Source organism: Schistocerca americana, chromosome 9, assembly GCF_021461395.2.
Source record: "Schistocerca americana isolate TAMUIC-IGC-003095 chromosome 9, iqSchAmer2.1, whole genome shotgun sequence".
In the NCBI taxonomy this organism is placed as follows: Eukaryota; Metazoa; Arthropoda; class Insecta; order Orthoptera; family Acrididae; genus Schistocerca; species Schistocerca americana.
In genome coordinates this window covers 87,730,627-87,752,369 of record NC_060127.1, presented here as the reverse complement: position 1 = coordinate 87,752,369, position 21,743 = coordinate 87,730,627, and the positions used below count along the sequence as shown (strand labels likewise).

General features: G+C 44.5%; 1 protein-coding gene across 1 annotated transcript in view; it reads left to right on the top strand.

The window, feature by feature from the left end:
* The first annotated feature begins 4,376 nt into the window (after positions 1-4,376).
* LOC124550689 (guanine nucleotide-binding protein-like 3 homolog) overlaps positions 4,377-21,743 on the top strand; it is a 43,174-nt gene continuing 25,807 nt past the window's right edge. The window contains exons 1-2 of the mRNA XM_047125413.1: positions 4,377-4,498; positions 12,041-12,153. Coding sequence (XP_046981369.1) covers positions 12,079-12,153 — 75 coding nt within the window. The 5' untranslated portion in view covers positions 4,377-4,498; positions 12,041-12,078. The remainder of the gene's footprint in view (positions 4,499-12,040; positions 12,154-21,743) is intronic.

The window sequence follows — 21,743 nt, the reverse complement described above, 5'->3', positions numbered from 1 at the left end:
GATGGTGTAAACTAAAATTGGCCAGATTCAGACATTTCTGTGTGTGTGGCGGCGGGTGGAATAATTGTTACTGTTCCTATTATTTATTTAATGCTGTTGTTTGCCGTTCTCAACACTGGCTCTCTAACTACAATATTGGCAACCAGAAAGTGATTAGCAAAATGTGAAGCCTGTAATTAGAATTCCTAGTGCCCACTTCATCTGAGAAATACATTTATAGCTACAGCTTATAGCTCTGAGTAATTGGGAGATTGTCTGGGATTCATAATCAGAAACCATTCTCTCTAAAATGTTCACTATATTCTGAAAGTCAAAGACCAAAAAGAATCTACACAATCCAACTACCAGAGCAGTTCAGAGTCCAATGCGCTGATGCAACTATAACTGTTCAAATTAAATGTTTAAGTGAATGCTCGCCATAATTTGATGATAATGTTCATCAAACGCCACGCTAATAATGGTAGAATGTCTGTCCTGTGGCGGCACGTGAAAATACGACATACGCAAACTAAAGATAGATCATTAATGTCATCCCAAAATTAACACTTCACTCGAAAACGATTTCATAGTTACGCTTATCCCCAGTAACTTATTACTGCGTCCGAGGCTGTTTATATCAACGATACCGACGCGACACGACTCCCGGCACAGGTGGTGCGCTAATCAGCGTCTGGAGAGAACTGGGGTCTTCCTTTTCTCCCTCAGCGTTCTTACATATAAATAAAGCCGCGGTGCGGACGGCTAAGGGAACGCCTGATCAAATCTTCTCTCCCGACTAGCCGCTGGGCTAGTAATGTACCACTTTAAGTTATCGAATAAATCATTGCTTCCTTTGCTGATGGCTGATGAAGCTTTCAATTAATTGTGCAATCAGCACACAAGTAAGTAATCATAATAAAAGTCTGACGTGGCTAAGTCAAATATTTTGGGCGAGATAATTAATTTAATTACATTACATGCAGTAGACGAGCTCTGAACTTGCTCTTTGGAGATTCACTATAGCTATAGTTTTATAGTTATTCTGTTGAAACGTCTCACATTTTTATGATTATAGCGGATCTCCCATCTACTTAAATTTAAACATCCTAGCTGTATTTATCTTGCTTCCTTAATTTTTAAGACAAAAACCAGAAAATCATGAATTTCAACTAAAATTTTAATTTTTGAGATCCAGAATACTGTTTCTACTAAATTATTATGCAAAAGGAAACTAAATATAAATTTTTAAGTTTCTAGCTCTTTTCTGTTGCGCCAATGATTTTTTACAGAAAAACATCCAAATTTCGAAAATGGTTAAAGTTATTGAACTGATATCCAACACATATTGATTTTGTACTACTCCTGACATGCTAGAAACTTTTCAGGTTATTTACTTCATTTTAAAGTATTGCGCAATATTTATGACGTCAGAGCTAGTTACAGCGGACTAGGCTGGCACACAATGGAAAGACTGATGTGAATTTTATAAGGCGTGAGTATGCTGCTTCCCTACATGTGAAACTACACAACTTACAATAAAACTTCAGGTGAGTTGTCAGTGAATGGCTGCAAAAACAGTAATAATGTTCATAAAGTTTAACTACATAATGTGAACTCTGAATACAAAGAAATTTTAGGACAATGAAAGTGTTTTCAGGATTAATATTTTGTTGTAAGAATGATTAGAATTGCTTCGATATAAATTTTATTATATAGATATTTATATCGGTCAGTAATTTAAAATTTTTCCTATCAGTCTATGTTTGAAGACTATAGGCTTATTAACTACTTTTTTCTAGATGCTTAAAACTTTGTGCACACATTTATGACATTGTTATCTAAAAAGTAGGCTACAATCAAACGATTTCATCCAATAGTTTTTATACTATAAATACATAAATTAGATGATCAAAATTAAGAAAATTTTATAATTAATAACGGTATAGTTTTCCTCCTGGTGATAGTAAGCTGGAGTCTGTAGTCTACTTTTCTCCAAATAGTAGCCTGAAATATCACAAAAAAATTTCAAACCTCTAGCTCAAATAGTTTTTTTTGCATAAAATAAGCATGTCAGAAAATCTGATTCTTTGGAAATTCAGTTTAAAGGTACATTTCATCTGTTACCTCTGTTGTTCTTAAAACCCTCCAGTTGCATCAGGTTCTTGGTTAGTGAGTTTCTCATCTACTCTCTTCCTTTTCTTGCTCCTCTGTGCTATTCTGGTCTCTTTGGTTGCCTCACGAGCCCATTTTTCGTGCGGAATCTTTTTGTTTCACGGCTTCCCTGTGCACTTCTGTGCTAGTTGTTCCGTTATAACGGGACAAGTCCAAAAAAGTTACAGTGAGAGAATCGCATAAATTAGACACATCGAGAATGCATAAATTACCCTAACTCCTCGCTGCCTTCACCTACTAGCTTCAAACTTCGACACTGCCAAGCGACCACCGACCTTCTTACGTGACATCAATTGCAACTTCATACACACTAGTTTGGACAAGAAGAGAATAGAAGCTTTCGAAATGTGGTGCTACAGAATAATGATGAAGATTAGATGGGTAGATCACATAACTAATGAGGAGGTACTGAATAGGACTGGGGAGAAGAGGAGTTTGTGGCACAACTTGACTAGAAGAAGGGATCGGTTGATAGGACATGTGTTGAGGCATCAAGGGATCACAAATTTAGTATTGGAGGGTAGCGTGGAGGGTAAAAGTCGTAGAGGGAGACCCAGAGATGAATATACTAAGCAGTTTCAGAAGGATGTAGGCTGCAGTACGTACTGGGAGATGAAGAAGCTTGCACAAGATAGAGTAGCGTGGAGAGCTGCATCAAACCAGTCTCAGGACTGAAGACCACAACAACAACAACAACACACTTGCTTTCCCAGGGAAAAACGCTCTCAAAGACGGAAATACAAACCGTAAAACGGAGTAAAGGAACTCAGAGAAAAGCTGTTTTTTCGTATTATGTAATTACAAATTAAACTCTTTCCGTTACTTTCCTTCAATTGTGCTGTGAAACCTCGTTTCTTTCCGCGTCTCACGCTTCAAGCTCAACGCAAAAAATAATGACGTTATTTGACATCCGACCGCAGCGGAAGCACGGTCGTTACCGCATACCGACATATATTTAAATTTGCTTTTAAAGATGTTTCCGATGTCGGAATCGATTTATTTAACTACTATTTTGTTCAAAAAACTGTAAATATTTATGTAAGATGGAAAAAAATTCGAATTTATAAAGCAGATTCAATAGCAAGTGACCATAACTTTCGGAAAGAAACATTAATACAACCCTACAGACTAATACCGTTACCTTTGCTGTTTGTTTGCGAATGTCTGATCCTATTCCTAGTAATTCAGAATCAGATATGATGTTCCTCCGCTTTGTGGCAGGACATTCATTGTGGACCGTAAGTGGAATACTGATATTGGACAAGCAACGAATGTTGAATCAATTACAAATATAATTGAAAAATACCAACAGAACTGGAAAGGCCTCGTCCATCTAATGATAAAATAACCAAAGTGGCAGTACAATATAACCCTCCCGCCGAGAGGAACGTTGGACGTCCATCGAAAAGATGACGTGAACAATTCTGAAGCGGAACAGGCGAAAAGGGCTAATCGTTGAAAACCACGATGATGATAACTGAGCGTATGGCAGCATTGTGTATTACATACAAAACAATAAAGTAGAGACACACTTCCTAAAAGTTTAATGGTATTTATAAAATTTATTGGCCTTTACATTACTGGTTTATTGGCATGCCAATACGCGGCTGTCTCAACCGTCTCCTCCTGTTCTCCTTCCATCTCCTTCCGCCCATCAAGTGAATTATGTGATTTATTATCGTATTTTTGCGCATACAATATGATTTATTGCATTTAATTTAACTTATAAGTCTTTATCCCTATTTTCTTTATAATTCTCGAATACCATTTTCGTTTTAGTTTTCTCGTTTACTTCTAAAACGCTATTAATATCATAACTCTTATTAATTATTTTACGATACGCTTGTGTTCTCATGTCTTTGAATTTAGTTTGGCAGACATTCTGAAGATGAGGTACTCCTGAAACGCATCAGATACAACCGTCACTGAACAACAAGTGAGCTACTTGTTTCAAGGGCCGCATCCTGCAGAGGTATAAGAAGTGACCTCCATTTACATTACTGTTGCAGTCGTTCTACGCGACTTCATGTCGCAACTTCACTTAACGCGACAATACTCTGATGAAAAACCACTGCCGTTTACATCTGTCGAGCATTCCTGCTTCTGGCATTAAAAATGGACTGCGGTCGGCAACAGTCCAAACTTCCTGCTTCTAGCTTAATATTTCTGGACATCCTGGTTAGAAGAACAGCCAACAAACCGCTGGGTTGCAATGTCTAACTCAAACTGACCCACACAGAGTTATATCTGCAGCTCAATATCTGTCATCACCCAGCAAAGTGCAGTTGTGTGTGACGCTCCGTGCTACATAGAGGGCAAGCGGTCTCACATTCCAACACCCTGCCAGGTAAGCTGTAACACTTACGAGCAGAAGAGCAGTGTTCGAAATTAATAGTTTTTCTGATATGCATGTAGGGTGACTCAGCTACCGCTACAGACTACGTGTTAAACAACCTGCATTGTCATATTTGACCTTTAGAAACCACTCGTAACATTTTCATATTCTCCGCCTCCCTGCGTACGAGCTACTAGTCCTACAGAAAAAATGAGCAGGACTTTTTGTAGGAAACTTAATGTGGTTAAGTTTTATACTGGGATATGTTTTCGCTGGAGGCGGTCTTTTTCGAATTAAACAAGGATAACGAACAAAAGTGACCTTCGAACGCCGCCACACTCACCCTTCGCCAGTCAATATTTCTAATATGTTGCCGGGCGAGGTGGCCGAGCGGTTCTAGGCGCTACAGTCTGGAACCGCGCTACCGCAACGGTCGCAGGTTCGAATCCTGCCTCGGGCATGGATGTGTGTGATGTCCTTAGGTTAGTTAGGTTTAAATAGTTCTAAGTTCTAGGGGACTGATGACCTCAGAAGTTAAGCCCCATAGTGCTCAGAGCCATTTGAACCATTCTAATATGTTACCCATGGCACTCCCTACCACTGTACTAAAATCTCAGGCTTCAAAGAACTATTCCCGATATTCGACCTTTTTCGGTCGCTATAGATTACGCTCTTACACCACCAGCATAATCGGCCATTTCGTTGACATTATTAATTTAAGAGTGCCAGTGAGGATAACGAAACATCCGACTTTTGCAAACGTCACGCTTAAACTAACTACGTTAGTAATTGGATCCTTTACAAGCACAATACTTCCTTAGACAGAACGCCTGACGAACGCAATGATGTAATTTTCTTGAATAACTCGAGAACTAAGGGCTCTAGCAAAAACGTATCCCAGTATAAATTTTAACTACATCAAATTTCCGATAAATATGTCCTGCTCATTTTTTCTGTAGGACCAACGGTTCACGCTAAGCGACCGAGAGAATACGAAAATCTCGCGCGTGGTTTTTGAAGGCTGTACACAACATTGCAGACTGTATAAAGCAACATTGGTAGAGTCAGCTGAATGACTCAGTACACGCAATGCATTGCGATCAATTGCGAGTTCGATATATGAACGCCAATGGCGAGTTGGTGGCGGCCACTGAAGACGCCTTCTCGCCGTTTTTCGGCGGCATGTTTTCAAGAATAGGAATAATCCTCAAGAAATACGACCGTAAGTGAGTTATTCGTCCATCGGCAGAACTAAGGACTGGGTTGTGTTGCGCCCAAAATGGTCTTGGCCTTAGGAAACTAGGCGCATATAAAATCCCAGGCCAGTGTGGGAATTTTACATTCGGCAGACATATGGCACCGTTCAAGAAAGTGGTGTTGGTTACCAGCGACACACACGCCTGATAAATCAGCGGTAGCAAAGGAATCCCTTCAGCTCCCTGTCGGGGCCACTGCGAACGCTACTTTCGTCCAAACGGTGAGTGCTTCATCGCACACGCAGGGTGACAATTGTTACAATATATGAGGAAAAAAGTAAATTAGTTTCAAACTGCGGCGTGCACACACTTTATTCAACGTGTGACTGTCACCACAGATATTCAGATTTAGCTTATGACATGTTCGATGTGCCTCCCACCTTTGGCGATGAGCTGGCGCAGATGAATAGCGCAATGCTGCATGATCCCTTGAAGCCTCGGAACATCGATAACGTGAAATGAAACATCATGGGTACGTGCCTGAAACATTCTTCTACACTACTGGCCATTAAAATTGCTACACCACGAAGATGACGTGCTACAGGCGCGAAATTTAACCGACAGGAAAAAGATGCTTTGACATGCAAATGATTAACTTTTTAGAGCATTCACACAAGGTTGGCGCCGGTGGCGACACCTACAACGTGCTGACATGAGGAAAGTTTCCAACCGATTTCACATACACAAACAGCAGTGAAACCTAGTTGTGATACCTCGTGTAAGGAGGAGAAATGCGTACCATCACGTTTCCGACTTTGATAAAGGTCGGATTGTAGCCTATCGCGATGGCGGGTTATCGTATCGCGACATTGCTGCTCGCGTTGGTCGAGATCCAATGACTGTTAGTAGAATATGAAATCGGTGGGTTCAGGAGGGTAAATCGGAACGCCGTGCTGGATCCCAAAAAAATGGCTCTGAGCGCTATGGGACTTAACTACTGAGGTCATCAGTCCCCTAGAACTTAGAACTACTTAAACCTAACTAACCTAAGGACATCACACACATCCATGCCCGAGGCAGGATTCGAACATGCGACCGTAGCGGTCACGCGGTTCCAAACTGAAGCGCTTAGAACCGCACGGCCACACCGGCCGGCACTGGATCCCAACGGCCTCGTATGACTAGCAGTGGAGATGACAGGCATCTTATCCTCATGGCTGTAACGGATCGTGCAGCAACGTCTCGATCCCTGAGTCAACACATGGGGACGTTTGCAAGACATCACCCGGTGTAACAGTATGGAGTGCCATTGGTTACACTTCTCTGTCACCTCTTGTTCGCATTGACAGCACTTTGAACAGTGGACGTTACATTTCAGATGTGTTACGATCCGTGGCTCTACCCTTCATTCGATCCCTGCGAAACCCTACATTTCAGCGGGATAATGCACGACCGCATGTTGCAGGTCCTGTACGGGCCTTTCTGGATACAGAAAATGTTCGACTGCTGCCCTGGCCAGCACATTCTCCAGATCTCTCACCAACTGAAAACGTCTGGTCAATGGTGGCCGAGTAACTGTCTCGTCACAATACGCCAGTCACCACACTTGATGAACTGTGGTATCGTGTTGAAGCTGCGTGGGCAGCTGTACCTGTACACGCCATCCAAGCTCTGTTTGACTCAATGCCCAACGGTATCAAGGCCACTATTACGGCCAGAGGTGGTTGTTCTGGATACTGATTTCTCAGATCTATGCACCCAAATTGCGTGAAATTGTAATCACACGTGAGCTGTAGTATAATATATTTGTCCAATGAATACCCGTTTATCATCTGCATTTCTTCTTGGTGTAGCAATTTTAATGGCCAGTAATGACCCGGCCGGTGTGGCCGAGTGGTTCTAGGCGCTACAGTCTGGAACCGCGCGACCGCTACGGTCGCAGGTTCGAATCCTGCTTCGGGCATGGATGTGTGTGATGTCCTTAGGTTAGTTAGGTTTAAGTAGTTCTAAGTTCTAGGGGACTGATGACCACAGCAGTTAAGTCCCATAGTGCTCAGAGCCATTTGAACCATTAGAGCCATGGCCAGTAACGTAATATTAAGCAGGTAGAAGCCCCAGTGTCAAATGGCCGCTTGCTGGATTTTTAACGAAGCATCATTCATCAAGGTGGCTTTTACAGTACATTACCAAAGAAGAACATCTGGGTAGAAATATCTGAAGCATAGATTTGCTACCAGAAGCAACCAACACAAAACATAATCGCTGACACTTATACACTTGTTACGTGCAATAGCTGTTTGCTAGGATGTTAACAAAACACAAGAAAGTTGAGTTTAATACGTTGACATAAATGTAACTCGGCTTTCAGATGTAGCCAGGGTACTGAAAAGTAAAAGTAGCTTAAAAATTCTCACCGCTCTCTGGAGGACTCGTTAGAACGAAACGGCCGAAGTGGCCGTGCGGTTAAAGGCGCTGCAGTCTGAAACCGCAAGACCGCTACGGTCGCAGGTTCGAATCCTGCCGAGGGCATGGATGTTTGTGATGTCCTTAGGTTAGTTAGGTTTAACTAGTTCTAAGTTCTAGGGGACTAATGACCTCAGCAGTTGAGTCCCATAGTGCTCCGAGCCATTTAGAACGAAACCACCGGTACACATCTTAGCTCTCTAGACCAACTTGAATTAGCACGGTGGCGGCAGGATAACAGAGTAAGGATAATTGATAACACTCCCACAACAGCCTGTGACGACGTCACAAATTCATTACAGTGTCCACAAGAGTCGGCCCTACAGAATTTCAAATCCTGTGTCTGCTGGACTGATTAATTTTCATCTCCTTAATTTCATTAATTTTCACATCCTTCTACCGCGGTTAAGAATCTTCATAGTAAAACATGACAGTGTTGTTGTTGTTGTTGTTGTTGTGGTCTTCAGTCCTCAGACTGGTCTGATGCAGCTCTCCATGCTACTCTATCCTGTGCAAGCTTCTTCAACTCCCAGTACTTACTGCAACCTACATCCTGAATCTGCTTAGTGTATTCATCTCTTGGTCTCCCTCTACGACTTTTACCCTCCACGCTGCCCTCCAAAACTAAATTGGTGATCCCCTGATGTCTCAGAACTCCTCTTCTCCCCAATTCTGTTCAATACCTCCTCATTAGTTACGTGATTTACCCACCTAATCTTCAGCATTCTTCTGTAGCACCACATTTCTAAAGCTTCTATTCTCTTCTTGTCCAAACTACACTCCTGGAAATTGAAATAAGAACACCGTGAATTCATTTTCCAGGAAGGGGAAACTTTATTGACACATTCCTGGGGTCAGATACCTCACATGATCACACTGACAGAACCACAGGCACATAGACACAGGCAACACAGCATGCACAATGTCGGCACTAGTACAGTGTATATCCACCTTTCGCAGCAATGCAGGCTGCTATTCTCCCATGGAGACGATCGTAGAGATGCTGGATGTAGTCCTGTGGAACGGCTTGCCATGCCATTTCCACCTGGCGCCTCAGTTGGACCAGCGTTCGTGCTGGACGTGCAGACCGCGTGAGACGACGCTTCATCCAGTTCCAAACATGCTCAATGGGGGACAGATCCGGAGATCTTGCTGGCCAGGGTAGTTGACTTACACCTTCTAGAGCACGTTGGGTGGCACGGGATACATGCGAACGTGCATTGTCCTGTTGGAACAGCAAGTTCCCTTGCCGGTCTAGGAATGGTAGAACGATGGGTTCGATGACGGTTTGGATGTACCGTGCACTATTCAGTGTCCCCTCGACGATCACCAGTGGTGTACGGCCAGTGTAGGAGATCGCTCCCCACACCATGATGCCGGGTGTTGGCCCTGTGTGCCTCGGTCGTATGCAGTCCTGATTGTGGCGCTCACCTGCACGGCGCCAAACACGCATACGACCATCATTGGCACCAAGGCAGAAGCGACTCTCATCGCTGAAGACGACACGTCTCCATTCGTCCCTCCATTCACGCCTGTCGCGACACCACTGAAGGCGGGCTGCACGATGTTGGGGCGTGAGCGGAAGACGGCCTAACGGTGTGCGGGACCGTAGCCCAGCTTCATGGAGAGGGTTGCGAATGATCCTCGCCGATACCCCAGGAGCAACAGTGTCCCTAATTTGCTGGGAAGTGGCGGTGCGGTCCCCTACGGCACTGCGTAGGATCCTACGGTCTTGGCGTGCATCCGTGCGTCGCTGCGGTCCGGTCCCAGGCCGACAGGCACGTGCACTTTCCGCCGACCACTGGCGACAACATCGATGTACTGTGGAGACCTCACGCCCCACGTGTTGAGCAATTCGGCGGTACGTCCACCCGGCCTCCCGCATGCCCACTATACGCCCTCGCTCAAAGTCCGTCAACTGCACATACGGTTCACGTCCACGCTGTCGCGGCATGCTACCAGTGTTAAAGACTGCGATGGAGCTCCGTATGCCACGGCAAACTGGCTGACACTGACGGCGGCGGTGCACAAATGCTGCGCAGCTAGCGCCATTCGACGGCCAACACCGCGGTTCCTGGTGTGTCCGCTGTGCCGTGCGTGTGATCATTGCTTGTACAGCCCTCTCGCAGTGTCCGGAGCAAGTATGGTGGGTCTGACACACCGGTGTCAATGTGTTCTTTTTTCCATTTCCAGGAGTGTATTTATCGTCCATGTTTCACTTCCATACATGGTTACACTCCATACAAATACTTACAGAAACGACTTCCTTACACTTAACTCTATACTCGATGTTAACAAATTTCTCTTCTTCAGAAACGCTTTCCTTGCCATTGCCAGTCTACATTTAATATCCTCTCTACTTCGCCCATCATCAGTTATTTTGCTCCCCAAATAGCAAAACTCCTTTACTACTTTAAGCGTCACATTCCTAATATAATTCCCTCAGCATCACCCGACTTAATTCGACTACATTCCATTTTCCTCGTTTTGCTTTTGTTGATGTTCATCGTATATCCTCCTTTCAAGACACTGTCCATTCCGTTCAACCGCTCTTCCAAGTCCTTTGCTGTCTCTGACAGAATTACAATGTCATCGGCGAACCTCAAAGTTTTTATTTCTTCTCCATGGATTTTAATACCTACTCCGAATTTTTCTTTTGTTTGCTTTACTGCTTGCTCAGTATACAGATTGAATAACATCTGGGAGAGGCTACAACCCTGTCTCACTCCCTTCCAAACCACTGCTTCCCCTTTCATGCCCCTCGACTCTTATAACTGCCATCTGGTTTCTGTACAAATTGTAAATAGCCTTTCGCTCCCTGTGTTTTACCCCTGCCACCTTTAGAATTTGAAAGAGAGTATTCCAGTCAACATTGTCAAAAGCTTTCTCTAAGTCTACAAATGCTAGAAACGTAGGTTTGCCTTTCCTTAATCTTAACATGACATTAGAGGAAAATATTTGTTTTGATGTCCCTAGCAGTGTTTGTCGATTTTAATAATTATCACCCTGTAATTAACCAACCATTTCCAGTTGTACCACATCACAGTAGTGGGTAAATTCCATAAGCGTATCATGTGCCATGCTATGAGAAGCACGCCATGCAATGCTATTCCTTTGGGTCGTGTCCCACCGTATTTTCCAGTTGACCTATGAGTCACCAATACAGTGCGGATTCCGTAAGTATTCGCTCCACGGAATTCCAAAATTGCAAAGTCTTCTGCTCTTCAGGAAACTAAAGCCATGTATGGAAGTGAAACGTGGACGATAAATAGTTTAGACAAGAAGAGAATAGAAGCTTTCGAAATCTGCTGCTACAGAAGAATGCTGAAGATTAGATGGGTAGATCACATGAGGAGGTATTAAATAGAACTGGGGAGAAGAGGAGTTTGTGGCACAACATGGGTAGAAGAAGGGATCGGTTGGTAGGACATGTTCTGAGGCATCAAGGGATTACAAATTTTGCATTGGAGGGCAGCGTGGAGGGTAAAAATCGTAGAGGGAGACCAAGAGATGAATACACTAAGCAGATTCAGAAGGATGTAGGTTGCAGTAGGTATTGGGAGATGAAGAAACTTGCACAGGATAGGGTAGCATGGAGAGCTGCATCAAGCCAGTCTCAGGACTGAAGACCACAACAACAACAACAGAGGCTATTACAGTTCACTTTTTCCATTTAATATTGTACCTATACATAGGTGGTAAGGTACTTATTTTCTCAAATGTCATACCACTCATCCAGTTAAACACGAGCAAATAGACCGGCAACAGCTAAAGCTGTCGAGTGCTATGCAGTGCAATCAGTGTTGCCAGTCACCTCTCTGACGCATATGGCCATTAACTTCTGAATGTGCTTCAAACATCGGTATGGAATGTGACCATCATCCTTTCGTTACAGAACAACTTCTCTGCAGCAAACCAAAGACTTTTGCAGAGATGGTAGTTCCAAACCAGTGTTGTTGTGGGTGCTCGCTCAGGACGGGCACCATCATCATTGCCGTCTTGTGTACGGTGAGTACAAGAGGAAAAAAAGGACTGACGGTAATTAAAGTGTGGCACCTTTCTTGCCTTGACAGATTTACCTGGGGGTCTGTGCATCACTAATGATCACTCCTCCAATTTGACCCTTTTTTTAAAAAAAAGTCATCAACCTTTAAACTGGTTTAATTCTGTTCCATTTCTATCTTGTGCTAACTTTTTCATCCCTAGCTACTTACTACACCCAGTATACTCATAATCTATCTTGCATGAACTAACCTTGGTCCACACACCTAATATTTTCCCCTATACCACTCTCCCCAGCGCAAGGTAAACTATTCCTACATGCCATAGCTGATCATTGCTGATATCACACTAAACTGTCCCATCCTCTACACGGTGAGTCACAGCCACCAAGAATAACTCAGAAAGTATGATAGGAGCTGAAAAGTTTGTGGGAAAAAGTTGCTTGGGACAACAGGGCCCTTTTATTTTTTTAAAAAAATCTGATGCTATAGTTTGGTACTTATTTTCTGATAGCGGCTATCGAGATGAATCCAATGATGCGTAATAGTAAGGTCTTTGAAGGTCAACGAAGGCCACAAAGGTGGCATGAACTCCATTTGCAGAAGGTGTTCGAACTGATGACCATTGGTATCAATGCAGTGCTGCAATCTTCTTATCATGGATTGAGTGGTATTCCTTATCACTTCGGCACTTGTCGAAGTACATGCTCTGACAATTCTCTCTCGCATCTCTTCATCTGTAGTTGGAACGTCTTTATAAACAATGTCTTTTACGAATCGCCACACGAAAAAATCCAGAGACGTCATGTCTGGCGAACGAGCCGACCACGACACGTCTCCTCCGCATCCAGTCCAACGATTTTGGAATTTTCTCTGCAGCTCATTTCTAGCCATCAGCGAAAAATGTGCCGGACACCGATCGGGTTGATACCACATTCTGTTCCTTGTTCCTAAAGGTATTTCTTCCAATCACAGACATAATGTTTCTTGCAGGAATGTGGTGTACTTCCTACCATTAAGATTTCCTTCGACGGAATCCCCATAATTCTGTCCTCCAGAATCCCATACCATACACTCACCGACCACGGTTTTTGGTGTGCAACTTGCCGCAGTCCACATGGATTTTCGGTTGCCCAATAATGCGTGTTATCCAAATTAACATTTCCATGATTCGTGAATGTAGCTTCGTCAGTAACTAAAATCAAATTAATAAATGTGTCATCCCTATGAATTTGAAGTTGAGCCCATCAGCAGAATTCACTGCGACGCATACAATCTGTACCAGTTAATTCTTCGTGGAGACTGATATGGTAAGAATGATATTTATGGCGACGCAGAACACGAACAACACTACTCCGGCTCATGCCAGATTCCCTTGCGATTTCACGTGAACTAACACAAGGATCTCGAACCACACTGGCAAGAGTACCAATTTCCGTTTGGGCGTTAGTAACTTTCCTTTGCCAGATATGTTTCAGATGCGCTAAAGGTCCAGTTGTTCTCAATTCATCAGACACATTTAAATGTACGACGTGTAGGGTGAGTACGTTGAGGATATCTTTCAGCGAATAAATTTCTCGCTCTCACTGAATTTCGCTGGCAATCTCCGTAAATGAGAAGCATATCGACTTGTTCTTCGAAGGCATACATCATTCACATTTGCTTGATACGACGATAATAGTCTTACTGTTCCTGTTACGGTTGTATTACGAAACCGTCGAATGGTGTTTACATGTTTACGTTAGATTGATACGCCGCATTCGGCGAATATTTACTATTTCAGGATATACGAGAGAGAATTTTCAGTGATCAGGAATACCACTCAATACACGAGAAGATTGCAACACTGCATTGATACCAATGGTCATCACTTCGAACACTTTCTGTAAATGGACGTTAATGGCACATTTGTGACCTTCGTTGACCTTCAAAGACCTGTTACACGACATTCGATTCGTCTCGATAGCCGCTACCAAAAAAAAGTACCAAGCTACAGTATCCCATTTAAAAAGACAAAGTTGACCTTCAGATCTCTGACGCGACCCCACTTAGCAACAAAAAACCACGTCTTATTTGGGCCCCGTTGTCCCATGCAACATTTGTCCCTCAAACTTTTCAGCTTCTATAATACTTTCTGAGTTATTCTAGGTGGCAACAGTTACTGACTCGCCCTGTACTTGGATCATTCAGGTCCTGCCAGAGCTCTTTCCCCACATACTGATTATAATATACAGGGTGTTACAAAAAGGTACGGCCAAACTTTCAGGAAACATTCCTCACACACAAAGAAAGAAAATATGTTATGTGGACATGTGTCCGGAAACGCTTACTTTCCATTACTTCTCTTCAAATCACATTAATCTTGGAATGGAAACACACAGCAACAGAACGTACCAGCGTGACTTCAAACACTTTGTTACAGGAAATGTTCAAAATGTCGACGATACATGCATCCACCCTCCGTCGCATGGAATCCCTGATGCGCTGATGCAGCCCTGGAGAATGGCGTATTGTATCACAGCCGTCCACAATACGAGCACGAAGAGTCTCTACATTTGGTACCGGGGTTGCGTAGACAAGAGCTTTCAAATGCCCCCATAAATGAAAGTCAAGAGGGTTGAGGTCAGGAGAGCGTGGAGGCCATGGAATTAGTCCGCCTCTACCAATCCATCGGCCACCGAATCTGTTGTTGAGAAGCGTACGAACACTTCGACTGAAATGTGCAGGAGCTCCATCGTGCATGAACCACATGTTGTGTCGTACTTGTAAAGGCACATGTTCTAGCATCACAGAGAGTATCCCGTATGAAATCATGATAACGTGCTCCATTGAGCGTAGGTGGAAGAACATGGGGCCCAATCAAGACGTCACCAACAATGCCTGCCCAAACGTTCACAGAAAATCTGTGTTGATGACGTGATTGCACAATTGCGTGCGGATTCTCGTCAGCCCACACATGTTGATTGTGAAAATTTACAATTTGATCACGTTGGAATGAAGCCTCATCCGTAAAGAGAACATTTGACCTGAAACGAGGATTGACACATTGTTGGATGAACCATTCGCAGAAGTGTACTCGTGGAGACCAATCAGCTGCTGATAGTGCCTGCACACGCTGTACATGGTACGGAGACAACTGGTTCTCCCGTAGCACTCTCCATACAGTGACGTGGTCAACGTTACCTTGTACAGTAGCAACTTCTCTGACGCTGACATTAGGGTTATCGTCAACTGCACGAAGAATTGCCTCGTCCATTGCAGGTGTCCTCGTCGTTCTAGGTCTTCCCCATTCGCGAGTCATAGGCTGGAATGTTCCGTGCTCCCTAAGACGCCGATCAATTGCTTCGAACGTCTTCCTGTCGGGACACCTTCGTTCTGGAAATCTGTCCCGATACAAACGTACCGCGCCACGGCTATTGCCCCGTGCTAATCCATACATCAAATGGGCATCTGCCAACTCCGCATTTGTAAACATTGCACTGACTGCAAAACCACGTTCGTGATGAACACTAACTTGTTGATGCTACGTACTGATGTGCTTGTTGCTAGTACTGTAGAGCAATGAGTCGCATGTCAACACAAGCACCGAAGTCAACATTACCTTCCTTCAATTGGGACAACTGGCGGTGAATCGAGGAAGTGCAGTACATGCTGACGAAACTTAAATGAGCTCTAACATGGAAATTAAGCGTTCCCGGACACATGTCCACATAACATCTTTTCTTTTTTTGTGTGTGAGGAATGTTTCCTGAAAGTTTGGCCGTACCTTTTTGTAACACCCTGTGTAGAGGAAGATGTGCTAAAATTAGATACGAGAAGGGAAAAATTGGTGGAGTGCGAATAGGACTCATACACAGATTGTTCTGTGTGTGTGTGTGTGTGTGTGTGTGTTTGTATGATTGTGTGTGTGTGTGTGTGTGTGTGTGTGTGTGTGTGTGTGGTTGTGTTTGTGTGTGTGTGTACCGATTTTTCTCTGGAAATTTATATTTCTCAGAACAAGGGGTATGCCAGTCTTACCCTGTTATTCACATATGGTACGTAATTTTAGCACACCTTTCCCTATATATTAAAATAGTTATTTCATCAGGGCAAGATATCGGTTCCAAGAATACCAAGACCTTATCAAAGTCTCCAGTTTAGTTAGTCAGATTATCCCGGACGTACAAAAAGAAGCAAACACGGGACTTCAGTTTATATATGAAAACAGAATATTTTTTATTTACTTACTAAGACATGTGTACAAATTACATTTTTTGTTTGCATGAACTAATGTTAATCTGTTATTATTTTGACGGATGATGTATGCAAGGTATGTTTCATGGTAAAAAAATATGTGACATAATTACAATTTAAAATTTCCAGATTCTTTTACTGTATTTATATGTGGAAACTTGCTTCTTGCCAGATTTCATGATTTTTCGCTAACGGAAAGTGTCCTATGGTTTCCTCTGAGTGAGTTTTCGAGTAGCAACATCTGTGACATAAATTGCCGACTCTTTTGATTACATTGACTTACAAGCTTAAATTTTACACCATCAACGGATCATAGATCTCAGAATGTGACATGAATCTGAATTTGATACGCTAACCTGTTCAGAAGAAAAAGTGGTCTTAAGACATGGACGGATGGACAGGGGGATAAAAAACGCAAATTATTCTTTCCGTGTCAAATAGTTACATATTAATAATTTTCTGATTTTATCCTTTACTTGTAGTGTGAAATTGTGCGTTTTTGCAAACTGCATGAGTCTAGGTCAACGGGAAGCAGCCTATAGGTTTCCATGACTGAATTTTCGAGTATCAAAATAAGTAATATAAATGGCTGTAAATTTTGATTACACTGACTTAGAAACTTAAACTTTGTACAGCACCAAGGGACCGTAGATCTTAATACGTGGCATAACTTAAAATTTGATACGTTCACCCGTTCCTGCGTATAAGGATTATTACTCACACAGTCGTCGTAACGGCTGTCTGCTTCACATCTCCTGTGCAGCAAGCTACGTAAATTTAAGTGTTAACTGTGTTTTTCTTACTTGTCACTTCTTTTTCCGTGTGTTTTTGCTTTTAGGAAGCTTTAATTTTCGAGTACTAATAATACACTCCTGGAAATTGAAATAAGAACACCGTGAATTCATTGTCCCAGGAAGGGGAAACTTTATTGACACATTCCTGGGGTCAGATACATCACATGATCACACTAACAGAACCACAGGCACATAGACACAGGCAACAGAGCATGCACAATGTCGGCACTAGTATAGTGTATATCCACCTTTCGCAGCAATGCAGGCTGCTATTCTCCCATGGAGACGATCGTAGAGATGCTGGATGTAGTCCTGTGGAACGGCTTGCCATGCCATTTCCACCTGGCGCCTCAGTTGGACCAGCGTTCGTGCTGGACGTGCAGACCGCGTGAGACGACGCTTCATCCAGTCCCAAACATGCTCAATGGGGGACAGATCCGGAGATCTTGCTGGCCAGGGTAGTTGACTTACACCTTCTAGAGCACGTTGGGTGGCACGGGATACATGCGGACGTGCATTGTCCTGTTGGAACAGCAAGTTCCCTTGCCGGTCTAGGAATGGTAGAACGATGGGTTCGATGACGGTTTGGATGTACCGTGCACTATTCAGTGTCCCCTCGACGATCACCAGTGGTGTACGGCCAGTGTAGGAGATCGCTCCCCACACCATGATGCCGGGTGTTGGCCCTGTGTGCCTCGGTCGTATGCAGTCCTGATTGTGGCGCTCACCTGCACGGCGCCAAACACGCATACGACCATCATTGGCACCAAGGCAGAAGCGACTCTCATCGCTGAAGACGACACGTCTCCATTCGTCCCTCCATTCACGCCTGTCGCGACACCACTGGAGGCGGGCTGCACGATGTTGGGGCGTGAGCGGAAGACGGCCTAACGGTGTGCGGGACCGTAGCCCAGCTTCATCGAGACTGTTGCGAATGGTCCTCGCCGATACCCCAGGAGCAACAGTGTCCCTAATTTGCTGGGAAGTGGCGGTGCGGTCCCCTACGGCACTGCGTAGGATCCTACGGTCTTGGCGTGCATCCGTGCGTCGCTGCGGTCCGGTCCCAGGTCGACGGGCACGTGCACCTTCCGTCGACCACTGGCGACAACATCGATGTACTGTGGAGACCTCACGCCCCACGTGTTGAGCAATTCGGTGGTACGTCCACCCGGCCTCCCGCATGCCCACTATACCCCCTCGCTCAAAGTCCGTCAACTGCACATACGGTTCACGTCCACGCTGTCGCGGCATGCTACCAGTGTTAAAGACTGCGATGGAGCTCCGTATGCCACGGCAAACTGGCTGACACTGACGGCGGCGGTGCACAAATGCTGCGCAGCTAGCGCCATTCGACGGCCAACACCGCGGTTCCCGGTGTGTCCGCTGTGCCGTGCGTGTGATCGTTGCTTGTACAGCCCTCTCGCAGTGTCCGGAGCAAGTATGGTGGGTCTGACACACCGGTGTCAATGTGTTCTTTTTTCCATTTCCAGGAGTGTAGTATTCCATAGATTTCGTCTTTGTTTAGAATACAGTCCTGAGGCAGTGTCTAGTAACCACAGTTTAGTCAGCTATCAGCCGCCTTTAGTGAATTAGCAGTCTAGTTAAAAGTTGATTACTTAACTCTCTACAGTAAATTGTTGATTTCTTAGGATGGATAGGATGTGTGACTGCTGTGTACGGACGCTGGAGGAGCTGGCCACTGTTCGCGAAAAGCTGAACGTGTTGATGGCCGCGGTCAGCCGTCTTCGGACTGCTGCCTCCGAGTGTAGCGGCAGTGGGGAGTCAGGTGCGTCGCATGGTACACCCCAGGTGTTACATCCTTCACCCACTGTCCCTGCTGTCGAGACGTCTTCGTGGGAACCGGGCGCGGTTGGGCCACCCTCTCTCCATGGGGAGTGGTGGGTTCAGCGGCGTTCGCGGGGCAAGAGGCGGAGGGTCAATGTGGAGGCTGGTCGTGTGGCATCGCCCGCTCTGCCTGTGAGTGGACATGTGGCCGCTCCTTCAGCAAGGTCCGAGGAGGCACATGGGGGAGGGGTTTACTACTGATTGGGAGCTCCAATGTTAGGGAAATAGCGGAAATGTCGGAGAAGAAGGCCAGTGTTCAAACTGTCTTCTTGCCGGGGGTCTCATCCGAGATGTGGAGGAGGCCCTGCCGGCGGTGATAGAGAGCACTGGGTGCACCCGACTGCAAATTGTTGCTCAAGTGGGCACCAATGACTCCTGCCGTCTCGGTTCAGAGGTCATCCTCAGTTCATACAGGTGGTTGGCGGAGTTGGTGAAGGCGGAAAGCCTCGCTCGTGGGGTGGAATCTGTTTGTAGTGTCGTTCCCAGAACCGATAGCGGTCCTCTGGTTTGGAGCCGTGTCGAAGGCTTAAACCAGAGACCCAGACGAACCTGCGGAGATGTGGGATGCAAATTTCTCGACCTCCGCTAACGGGTGGAGAAATGTGGGTCCCCCTGAATAGGTCAGGCGTGCACTACACGCGGGAAGCGGCTGCAAGGGTAGCAGAGTACGTGTGGAGAGCACATGTGGGTTTTTTAGGTTAGAGAATTACCTCCTTAGGCCCGACAAGACGCCTCCTGAGACGCGACAAGGTAGCAGTAGGCAAAACGCAACAGGGAATAACAATATTAATATGGTAATAGTAAACTGCATAAGCGTCTATAGAAAGGTCCCAGAACTGCTTTCATTAATCAACCGTCACAATGCCCACATGGTACTAGGGAAGTTGGCTGAAACCAGATGTAAACAGTAATGAAATCCTAAACTCAGATTGGAATGTATACCGCAGAGACAGGCTGGACAGTGAAGGGGGAGGCGTGTTTATAGCGATAAGAAGTGCAATAGTATCGAAGGAAATCGACGGAGATCCGAAATGTGAAATAATTTGGGTGAAGGTCGCGGTTAAAGTAGCCTCAAACATGATAATTGGATGTTTCTATAGGACCCCTGGCTCAGTAGCTGTTGTGGCAGAACACCTCAAGGAAAATTTTGAAAATATTTCTAGTAGATTTCCCGACCATGTTATAGTTTTGGGTGGAGATTTTAATTTACCAGATATAAACTGGGAGACTCAAATGTTTATAACGGGCGGCAGGGATAAGGAATCCAGTGAAAAATTTTTAAGTGCATTATCTGAAAACTACCTTGAGCAGTTAAACAGAGAACCGACTCGTGGCGATAACATATTAGACCTTCTGCTGACAAACAGACCCGAACTATTAGAAACAGTTAACGCACAACAGGGAATCAGCGATCATAAAGCGGCTACAGCATCGGCGATTTCAGCCGTAAATAGAAATATTAAAAAAGGTAGGAAGATTTTTCTGTTTAGCAGAAGTGACAAAAAGCAGATTTCAGAGTACTTGACGGCTCAACACAAGTTTTGTCTCAAGTACATATAGTGTTGAGGATCAGTGGACAAAGTTCAGAACTACCGTACAATATGCATTAGATGAGTATGTGCCAAGCAAGATCGTAAGAGATGGAGAAGAGCCACCATGGTACAACAACCGAGTTAGAAAACTGCTGCGGAAGCAAAGGGAACTGCACAGCAAACATAAACATAGCCAAAGGCTTGCAGACAAACAAAAATTACGCGAAGCGAAATGTAGTGTGAGGAGGGCTATGCGAGAAGTGTTCAACAAATTCGAAAGTAAAGTTCTATCTACTGAATTGGCAGAAAATCCTAAGAAATTTTGGTCTTATGTCAAAGCGGTAGGTGGATCAAAACAAAATGTCCAGACACTCTGTGACCAAAATGGTACACAAACAGAGGATGACAGACTAAAGGCCGAAACACTAAATGTCTTTTTCCAAAGCTGTTTCACAGAGGAAGACTGCACTGTAGTTCCTTCTCTAGATTGTCGCACAGATGACAAAATGGTAGATATCGAAATAGATGACAGAGAGAGAGAAAACAATTAAAAGCGCTCAAAAGAGGAAAGTCCGCTGGACCTGATGGGATACCAGTTCGATTTTACACAGAGTACGCGAAGGGACTTGCCCCCCTTTTTGCAACGGTGTACCGTAGGTCTCTAGAAGAGCGTAGCGTTCCAAAGGATTGGATAAGGGCACAGGTCATCCCCGTTTTCAAGGAGGGACGTCGAGAATTTTGGAACACGTATTATGTTCGAGTATAATGACTTTTCTGGAGACTAGAAATCTATTCTGTAGGAATCAGCATGGGTTTAGAAAAAGACGATCGTGTGAAACCCAGCTCGCACTATTCGTCTACGAGACTCAGAGGGCCATAGATACGTGTTCCAGGTAGATGCCGTGTTTCTTGACCTCAGCAAGGCGTTTGATACAGTTCCCCACAGTCGTTTAATGAACAAAGTAAGATCATATGGACTGTCAGACCAACTGTGTGATTGGATTGAAGAGTTCCTAGATAACAGAACGCAGCATGTCATTCTCAATGGAGAGAAGTCTTCCGAAGTAAGAGTGATTTCAGGTGTGCCGCAGGGGAATGACGTAGGACCGTTGCTATTCGCAATATATATAAATGACCTTGTGTATAACATCGGAAGTTCACTGAGGCTTTTTGCAGATGACGCTGTAGTATAT